The 10,586-nt window shown below is 39.5% G+C and overlaps 1 protein-coding gene across 9 annotated transcripts in view; it reads right to left on the bottom strand.

Annotated features, from left to right (window-relative positions):
- GAB1 (GRB2 associated binding protein 1) overlaps nt 1-10,586 on the bottom strand; it is a 123,677-nt gene that overhangs the window by 43,416 nt on the left and 69,675 nt on the right. For 4 of the 9 annotated variants that reach the window (XM_028491725.2, XM_028491727.2, XM_007108167.4 and 1 more), the window contains exon 2: nt 4,785-4,889. The exons of 4 other annotated variants lie outside the window; for them this stretch is intronic. In XM_028491725.2, coding sequence (XP_028347526.1) covers nt 4,785-4,889 — 105 coding nt within the window. The remainder of the gene's footprint in view (nt 1-4,784; nt 4,890-10,586) is intronic. One more of the 9 variants, XM_028491726.2, reaches the window with a different exon arrangement.

The raw sequence follows: 10,586 nt of genomic DNA, 5'->3' as shown, positions 1-10,586 counted from the left end.
AAAAAAAAAAAAAAAAAAAAAAAAAAAAAAAAAGCAATGTTTTTCTCATGCCTTAATATCATGCCATATTTTAAGTTACAGGTTTCTCTCTCTCTCTTTTTTTTTTTTTTTTTTGTTGGGGGATGGGGAGGAGGAAGGGGGCAAGGAGTAGGGAGGAGAAAAAATGGTTTAGAAGCTTTCCTGGTCTCTCACCTGGAAAGTAAGCAAAGACATGGACTACAGATAAAATCTATATTCTTGAGAATGGGATACAACTTAAAAAACAAAATCTTTCTCCTTCTCTTCCCAACAAACATACATTGGCAACCTGGACCTACACTCAACATATATTCCCTCCACAAGTCTCGGTAAATTTTGAGTTTGATATTATACCTAAAGAAGCCTAAAATTCTTTCACTATTACCCTCTTTAAACTCTACATTGATCAAATAATAAAAGCAGAACCAACTGTCTGAAATGGCAGGCTTCATCAGTCTTTAAACCCAACATCTCTGTCAGGTGACAAAATGAAGCCTTTACTCCTCCGTGAGGGTCTTCCTCAGAGGGCAGTCAGCTAGATCAAAAAGAGGCCAACGTTGGCAAGACTCAGTCACCTACTAAGAGACATTCTCTACTCCAGACCAAACAGACAAAGATCTCCCAAAGAGGACACTCAAGAAGTGGAAGGACTGAGAAAGAAACAGGGCAATTTATAAACCCCAAGGGAATCAAATCTTCTTCATGGCCACTGTACACTTCCATTCATTTGGAGAACATGATGGAGCACCAGTCTCATCTCAGTCCTTTAGTTCTGGAAAAGTGTAACCGAGACAAAGTATGTCTCTTCCAGTGATAACTTGGGGTAATGACAGCTTTACGCTTATGGCATTTTCAGAAATTTTCTTCAGAGCAGTATTATGAGTTTGGTGCTCCACCTACAGTCTAACAAGACCAAGAATGCTCATGATGTTGGTAGTGTAACCTAAGCCAATTTCACCCAAAACATTTCTGTTTCTTCCGTAACATATATATCAGTCTATTTTTAGAAAATCTACTAAATTTATCATCACCAAAAGCAATATTAGTATGACATGATAGGGTCTTTTTTTTCTTTTTTCTTTTGCAGAACTTTGGCATCTGTAACACAAAAGGCATTGTGGTATCAACTAAAAGCTGCTTCATTTTATCTTGACAAATACATGTAAACAGAGAGAAAGAAAGGGGGACTAGCTAAAATCCACATATACTTCTCCAATAGATGTTTAGTCTCAGCCTCCATCTTCACTAAATTTTTAAATCAATTCTGACATGAGTCACTTTTGACTTGTAGTTCATTGATGGAGTCACAGCTAGGAAGCTGTGGCAATGGTCTGAAGCAGAGAAACGAGAACTAAGGGGCCGGAGTGGTGCATAAACCAGCTCATTTGGTCTTTAGTATCTTGGACAACTGTACTGATAACTGAACTAACTAGGGTGATAACTTAAGATTTAACATTTTAGTAGATTCTTTAAATTGAACCCATCGAAGAAAATTTAGATACTAAGAATTCAATCAACGAGATAACCAGTCAATAAGTTATTGATTATACTGTAAACATCATGCTAGGTACTTGTGGGAAGAAATACAAGAATATAATTCACGATTCCTATTCTCAAGGAATTTACTAATTATGAAGAAAACACTTACCATACATGCAAATATTTGAGATTATAGCAATCCTGGTAAAATATTTGCTGGACTATTGCTAAATGGACAGGCATTCCTTCATGGAAAAACTTATGCAATCCTTCAATAAGAAGATCAGTAGAAAAATCACAAAGACCTAAAAATATTATGTAAGTAGTTCTTTAATATCATTAATATTTTAAATTAACTTTCTTGGTCTGACTGCAGCTCAAAGTTAAAAGCAAATGATTGGTGTCCAGAAGGAGAAGGTAGTGTTGGAGGTCAACAGATGCTTTAGATAATACTGAAAAGTCATAAAGTGTTAAATTCACATGAATTTAGCACTGGCTTCTGGATTATAAAAATCCATTTAGTTAACATATGACATCTACTTATTTCGAAATAAATATAAATATCATCTCTTAGTAAAAGGATGCCTTCACAGATACCTCCCTATCAAACAGTAAGCTTAAAAAAGGAATAGAGAAGTAAAGAGAAAGGAAAACACAGTATTATGTCACTTATCCAGGGCCATCAAGGAATCACATCTTTTTGTAAAAGTGATTTCTCCAGATAGTGAAGCTTCTGTCTTTAAATACAGAAATGACTTTTTAAAACTTTAATGTCTTTCATGGAAATCTTTCTAAAATGCCTTACTACATAATTCATCGAACATAATTCATCCATTCCGCAATGACTCAGACTAAGTATTACAGGCATCAATTTGTATAGTGCACTTCAGAGAAGCTCTCGGGCTGCAGGACTGTTCGGAGGGTGATCTGTCCCTATACTAAATAGTGCCATACTGCTGTGCTTATATATAGTTCATCTCTAACCATTTAAATACGGTCTTTTTTGTTCTCTTAAGTTTTCACCAATTGTCACTTCTCCCTGCTAAGCATATGGTTTATAGCAGGGGTCCCCAACCCCTGGTCCACGGACTGGTATGGGCCCGTGGCCTGTTAGAAACCAGGCCGCACAGCAGGAGGTGAGTGGCGGGCGAGCGAGCGAGTGAAGCTTCATCTGCCGCTGCCCGCTGCTCGCATCACCGCCAGAACAAACCCTATCTCCCCTCCACCCCACCCACTCCGTGGAAAAACTGTCTTTCACGAAACCAGTCCCTGGTGCCAAAAAGGTTGGGGACCGCTGGTTTATAGGATGCCAAACTGTCTCCTGCCTCAGGGACTTTGCACATGCTGTTTCCTAAGTCCGGGATGTTCTTTCCTCTCTTTGCCAGGCAGACTTTGACCTTTAGGCCTTCCCTTCCCTGACCACCCTCAACTCAACCACCACCGGCTGTAGAGCAGGGCATAATGTTAGGGACCCCATCACATACCGAGGTAGTGATTTTTGTAATTTGCAATCCAATTTTTCTTTGTATTTATTTATTTAGTATCTAACTCCCCAAGCAGACCATAAAGTCCGAGAAGAGAGTGACCATATCTGCTTTATTTGCCCTTACATGCTCAATGCAGAGCAAGGGCCGAGTACTTAGAAATATTTGTACAATAAACAGAATTCCCCTAAGACTATGAAGTTGTAAAATTTTTGAGACTATTAGATTAGATATATTGGCCACCCTGAATAGAAAGGCGTGTGCTTTCAAAACCTCTTCCACTTGAGAAAAATACTGAACATTTACATCACAAAATAAACATAACTGAGCTTTACAAAAACACACACACAAGACACCTTGGGAAAATGACAAAAAAAAGAGAATAGAATGAAATATGTCCCTTTGCTACAGCTCATGTGTCACTCTTTGTCATCCAGTTGACTGTGGCTCCCCCAAACATTTCTTTGCTTCCCTCTTGAAATGATACTGTTAAAATATAATAGGCCCTTGGAAACTAAAATACATAGCCAAGAAATGAACAGCAGTGAATTGCAGGGCACTAGACAGATTGGGCTAGCGATTACAGAGGCCGAGAAGACATTATCTAAGAGATGAACCCTTGCAGCAGGAAATTACAGCATGAAAACACAGAATTTAGCCAAGCAGCACCTGCCACTTATTTATTTTTAATGTGGTCCAAATGTGAATGTTTGTCTCAGTCACAAAATGAGTCACTCTCATTGAATCTGGCACAGATTAAACTGGAAAACAAAAGCAATTACATAAACTACACACTTTAATAAGGCAGATACAAAGGTTCTCTGGATTAGGGTACAAAGCACAATTTAGCCACAGAATAAAGCTTGATGCTCGACAAGAGAACTGACATCAGCACCCTTGCTAATCACAGCACAAAAGCTTCTCTATGTTTTGTCTGAGCACAAAATGGGTCCACATAAATCAGTCTTTGTTATCTGAAAATATCTGGGATTCTTAAAGTTTGCCCTATTTTTATCCTTGCTGCCTTGGTAGCCCTGGAGAAAGCTGTACATTGCCTCGCCAATCCTACAGAGCAGTAACAGACAAAAAGGACACGTTTTCTAGAAACCCTCAAAAACACTCCAAGCAGATTTAAACAAAATGCATGTGAAAAAACGTTTTATCTACTGGAAAATGAGCAGGTGTGCTTGAGAAGACCTATGCAAACATTTATTTTGTTGTCATTTCCTACATGCAATAGTCACTTCAACCTGAAGTTGAATAAATGATGCAGTAAAGAGATTTCACCAGCAGGTCTGCATTTTGAAGCAGCTTTAAAAGCACCATACTCTGATACCGGTGTCCCATCTCAGGGTTTCAAGATTAACTTTGGCTACTATATTAACATCAAAAGAGAACAGCATGGAGAGTCCATGGATCCCAATGGAAATACATTTAGATCAAGACTGCCAAAGTAAATATCCAAAACGCTTGGAGTATTTGCATTGCCATCTACCCATTCCCTATGTTTGGTGACTGACTGCCCACCGCCTGCAGAGTTTGCCCTGCCAAACTCTCTGGCAGGGCACATGGGGCTCTTCCAGCCTCTCCCTATCTCTCCAGCCTCACTTCTTGCCTCTCTGCCCTCCAGCCACATCGGAAATGCTTGCAGGTCCCCTAACACTCTGCTTCTGTCCTGCCTCTGGCCCTGATACAGGCTGCCCCTTGGCACATAATCCACCCCCTGGATTTAGCTCAGATTTCAGGGCACCATCCCTAAGTGGCCCCCTCCAAGCTCTCCATTTCCCCCTCGTTCCCAGTTACCGTGTTTGACATCCCTACGAGTGAGCATCTTGAGGGCTGGAGCCATGTCTTTTCACTTTTCATCTTTCTTCTCCTAGTCCCAAGGAGGTGCTCATTCAGTATCTGCTGAATATGCCAATCAAAGGAAACATGGATAAAAATATGGAAGTTCTCACACTTTCTATGCATTCTGGGGATACAGACATGACTGCAATCTGCCCAGCCCATTTGCAATTTGGCTGACAAGAATTTGTCAGGCAAGGTAGAGGTGCATAAACCATGAATTCATTTGTTTTAAAAACGCTACAGGTATGAGAGGAATTTTTATACTTCATTTTAAAGGAACTGCTCTTTTAAATAATTTCTGTATTTAAGCCAACTGCATACATCATACTGAAGATAGATTTGTCACACGGAAGCAAGGTTCCAATACAGGTTTATCACATACCTACAGGGTATGGGTATGTACACGTTGGCAAGGAAGTACAGATGGAGTCCCATCACCTCGTGGGAAGAAAAAAATTCAATCTGGATTAGCCCCAAACCACGACCTGTAATAATATTATTAACAAACTCACAAAATATGTCTAATTTGCCTAAATGGCAAACGGGCTCAGTTTTAAAGAAGAACATTGCGAATGCTGCACACACTTGTTTTCTGAGCTTTCTCTGCTATAACTGATGTAACACAGGCTTGGTACAATGCTTTCCAAGACTCCCTAATCGCTTCCCTGTACTTCTACTGGAAGAGCTAATTACTGAAGAAATAGCCAATAAATGGATGGGCAACGAGGAGAGGTCAGGGTGGTCCAGTGATTCTCAACTCTAACTCTAGGTAAGAAATATCTAGAGAAATTTACTTAAAAAAAAAAAGATTGATGCCTGGGGGCCTCGCCTCAGGCCAACTAAACTGGAGTGTAGGGCATCAGCCCTAGCACCAGCATAGGTAGTTTTAAATACTCACCAGGTGATTCATATGTGCCACCAAGACTTGAGAACCACTGGTCCAATCAACAGACACAATTAGGTGGCTTCTTAAAATAGAATTAAAGAAACAAACAAACATAGAGGTCCTTTAAAGCTTTCAGCTGTCTAATTCCTCATCTCCTCAAGCCTTTGCCTCTTGCCAAGGTAGTTTATCTTCTCCCTTCTTGTCTTTGTTGACAATATTTATCCTATCGGTGAATGTGTTTGAACTCCTTTCTACTGTCGGAAACCTGATCTATCTATCCTCCAAGGTTCTGTCCAAACTTTCCCTTTTCCTCGCCACACCTTCCCTCTGGAGTCTTGGCCATCCATCAGATACTGCCCTGGAAAGTCTTCTGCACGGCTATGGACAGTTTGGAACCATCAGTTATTTTACTGTGTACATCTCCAAATGTTCCAAATGCTTGTGAATTATTTTCCCGAGTTCTTTGAACTCCGAGACCATTCCCTTAAATTTGTTTTGTATCTGTTGCAGCGCTTCACCCATCGTGAAGCCCTCAAAGCCCCGACAGGATGCTTTTAAGGTTTTCTGCTCATCACAGGGATGGCGAGAGTCAGTGAACTTAAATGAAAAGACCTCAGGGAAAGAAAAAAGGAAGTCCATGGTTGTTATTAGGGTAGTCCAAACTCCCTTTACAGGCTGGCATACAAGGTTCTTCAAAACCATACTTACCTGCCTGGCCTTTCCAGCCAATGCGCACATTTTGTCGTTTTGTTTTGAGTCTAACACATCCTCTCTCTCTCACCCAATGATCCTGCTCAGTCTTCAAGGGTCAGCTCAATACCTCTTCTTTGCAGCTTCCCTCAACTTTCTCTGAGGGAAGGCGTCTCTGAACTCTCAGGCACACAGGTCCCAAGTAGCCTGTTAACAAGCCCCTTCTGTTCGAGCAGTTCAGAAAGACCTCTGATGACTGCATTCAGGTCTCTCTAGTTGCTGAATCCTCGAGTTTACCTTGATGCAATAAACTGAAGCACGGCACTTTCTATAGTCTTGAGCACCCTGCCTTTCCATCGTGAAACATCACCACTAATTTTCCTAACCCTATATTATCCTAGGAAACTGGGGGGGAAAAGTAGAGTGGAACTTTCTTATTCTGAAATCTCTTAAAAGGTATTTCATGACTGATATTTAAGGAAAGAAGGTCATGACTGTGAATTCAAAATTTACGTATAATCTCGGAAATCTGTAAAATGTTAATGGTCGAAGACATGGGTTTCACAAAATGAAAATGTTATTTTTAAGAAGGTAGGTTTTCATCTAAACTTCATCAGCAGGGTAATGGTTAAATTTAAATAAATTACGAGCTATCTATACAATAGTAAGTTGATACAAAACATTTTAAAAAGTGAGCTAGATCTCACCTATATACGAAAAATGCTCACAAGATAATTGTTAAATTTTTTTTAAAAGTGAGTTACAGAACTTCATGATTTCATTCAGTCTGAAATCATTGTGTGCTTGTACATGTAAACTGTGTTTAGAGAGCAGGTCTGGAAGGAGACACACCGGAAGTGTTAAATGTGGTCATTCCAGGAATAGGGATGGGAGGGTCAGACCAGTTTCATGTTTTTATTTTATATGATTTTGTGCAGTCTGATTTTTTTCAAGGAGCTTCCATTTACTACTGTTATAATTTTTTAAAATATTACATGATTTAAAAGCTTATAGTTAAAAATGCTCTGAAAAACAAAGTTTATTAATTAATATTTTAAAATCGAGGAATGATATACACACACAAAAAAGTTTATTTCTGTATGGAAATGCATACTCTTCTTCTTATTCTGCGATTAGTGAATAAATTTAGCCTTTCTTTTAAATATAGAATTCCAGGATACATCTGGAGAGAGTCTTGGTCAGGAAATAGCTTAGACAAAGTATAACTACTTTGTTTTCAAGACTGGAATTTAGAGGGTTAAAAAGAAAAAAAAAAGTAAAGTTGGGAACACTTAAAATAGAGAAACAAATTTCTTCCCCCAAAGTCCAGTGGTTATAATAGTCTCACAATTTTAATTTATTTTAAAAACCATGCCAGTAAATGGTTAATATACTTAGATAGTTAAATATCTAAAATAAGTACTTTGGGAATTAACTTTACCTATTAAAAATATTAAATTTCCATAATAATAATACAACCAAGGTAAATAAAATAAAGAAAAACAAATTAACCACGAAGCAGGGACAAAAGAAAACCATTTGCTTTAAAATCCTTGAGTTGTTTTCCAGGAAGCACCATCTTTTCTCATAGAGCAAAATAAGGAAAAAACACACTCGGTGGAAGTTTCCACTCCACTGGCTCTGTCATTATGATCATCTGTTCCAAACACACACAAGCCTAAAATTTCCTGTTTTCAAACTATTGTCACCATTTTCTAGCCTAGTGTTATCTGTGCTAACTTTAGCTTAGTAATATAAACAAAAGAATACACCAAAAATAATGCAGAACAATGCCTAGATATAGGCTAACAACTGCACCAAAAACCTTTTAAATCAGAGTTTACATATGCTGCCTGGACAAAAACAAATTAGCTAGACCTGAACCAATTTCATAATAGCAAAACAACAGCAAAAAAATCAAATTTAACTCAAACACTACAGTAGCTGGGAAAAAAATTAAGGGAATTTTAAATTATTAAGGAATAATCGTATCATATCATTTACTTGTTGAAAGTAAATGTGCATATCATTTACTGGTTGAAATCATTGCTAAACTGATGCCTACCTCAAAGCTCTGGTGTTAAGTCCTGCATCAAACGAACAAACAAACAAAAAAGCAATGATGAAAACTCCCCAGTATTTAATATACACAAACTAGTTTTTATACCTTTTGGGGTCACAGACCGCTTTGAGAATCCAATAAAAGCAATGGAACCTTTTCTTAGAAAAAGGCACATACATAATATCGCACAGTTTCAGGGGTTCACATGACCCCTGGGACACATGTTAAGAATGCTCGAAATAGGACTACCCTTTAATACTTCTTACAAAAAGAACAGTTTGATATGAGACCTTGGACCCCAACCAGGCATATCAGTTACTAAAGTTCCACAGGAAGGTAGGTCACCTCATGGTATTAACTCTCAATACAGCACTGTGGGGCAGGTTGAATACATTTTTACTTGTGAACACTAGTTCATCTCTCATCATATTTCCACACTAATTCTGGGGCTTTTCAAGGCTTCCTTATCCTGACCAGGAGGAATCTGAAGAGAGGCAGGAGCCTGGCTAGCAGTGGATCCAAGATAAGCTTGCAATGTCCTGTCTGGCTGGGAATGAAGGTCTGGGGTGATGGTACAGCTGAACCTGTACTGGGAAGAAAGACCACCTGCCTTGGGTTTCATCTGTTCTCACCCTTTTCCTGCCACCACCTGCACTAAGGGTCAGTGAGCTCATCTCAGGGTGTGGTCATAGGAAAGTGGGGTCAGGGAGTCCACCTGAACTTCTGGAATCAGCCTCCAGCCTAGACAAAAGGTAGCTGGAGTCATCTGCAATCTGGCCAGCTAGAGATTTAGAATGGGTGCCACAGCTAGCGACAGAGCAAGTATGTACCCGGCCGTGTCGTCTGTGTATCTCCCTAAGAACCTGTGGAGGCAGAGGTGGCACAAATGTCCGGGCAGACTCTTAGCAATCTAGCTGAAAACAGCAAAAGTACAAGGCAGGGCTGTGAGCTCCAAACATGCCCAGAGTCACTGAACCATTCATTTCATCTCTACGAATCTCACCTAAAGAAACAATGCAGAATGCAGCTAAATATATAGGCATCAAAACACTCAACACCGTGCTGTTTATAGGAGTAAATATTTGAAACAATCTAAATATCCAACAATAGGGCGACCAACCATCCCAGTTTTCCCAGGACTGTCCCTGTTTTGGAAGTCAAAGTTCCACGTCCTGACACCCCTCAGTCCTAAGCAAACCAGGCAGGTTGGTGAGAGTAGGAAATTGAGTAAATAAATTAAGATACATCTGCATGAAGGTGTCTGACATAATCAGTAAAATGATGCTTTTCAATGGCATTTTTTAAGATCCCCCATCCCCATGGTCTGAAAAATTTCCAAAACACTGAGAGAGCTTGGCAAGGAACTAACCTTTTTCATTTGGAGTAACTGCAATCTGGTGTGAAGGAAAACTGGAACAACTTCCTACCTTCTCTGGCTCTCTGTCACCTGCACCAGGTAAAGCTGACTGCTCCAGGGTATCCAGAGCACCTGTGCAAACTTCTATTTGAGTACTCTCCTCTTGGATGTCAAATCAGTCCTTTGTACAGCTGCTTTCCTCCCCAAGATCTTGTCCCACTCCTCTTCAATCTAAGTGCTTAGCACAGTGCATAGCAGGCAAGGGCTTGGCGTCTTAAAAGGCATGTGTGATTACTTACCTGAACAAATGAACGAACAAATCAATGTCTCCTGGTGACCCCGAAAATGCTGTCTCTGTCCTTCGCTAACTTAGTCTTCACGTAAATGGATGATATGCCAGACCAACAGTGGACCTTCTTATTGCTAAGAGTTTGGCCATGAATCCTATCAAATCTCCCCCTCCACAAGGTTCAGCCAACAAAAAGTGAAACTAACTTAATCAAGAAACAAATCAATATGAAACCATGCCAATGTGCTAAAATTCAGAAACTACAACTTCAGACAGTGCCTACAGTATTTTGGAAAGTCTACATATTTATGTTAGTATATTTATTTATATATATAATTATTCTCTCTCTTCATATCTTCAACACTGGTGTGTGTGCGTGTGTGTAAAATAACATCCCAGTCTCGGGGGGCCGACTGCAATGTTATTAGGGAGAATAAAGACAAAATGCCATGCACTATGAAGTATAGGGTCAA

Source organism: Physeter macrocephalus, chromosome 7 (assembly GCF_002837175.3).
Source record: "Physeter macrocephalus isolate SW-GA chromosome 7, ASM283717v5, whole genome shotgun sequence".
Lineage (NCBI taxonomy): Eukaryota > Metazoa > Chordata > Mammalia > Artiodactyla > Physeteridae > Physeter > Physeter macrocephalus.
Note: the sequence above shows the minus strand (reverse complement) of the source record. Positions and strands in the feature narration are given on the sequence as shown.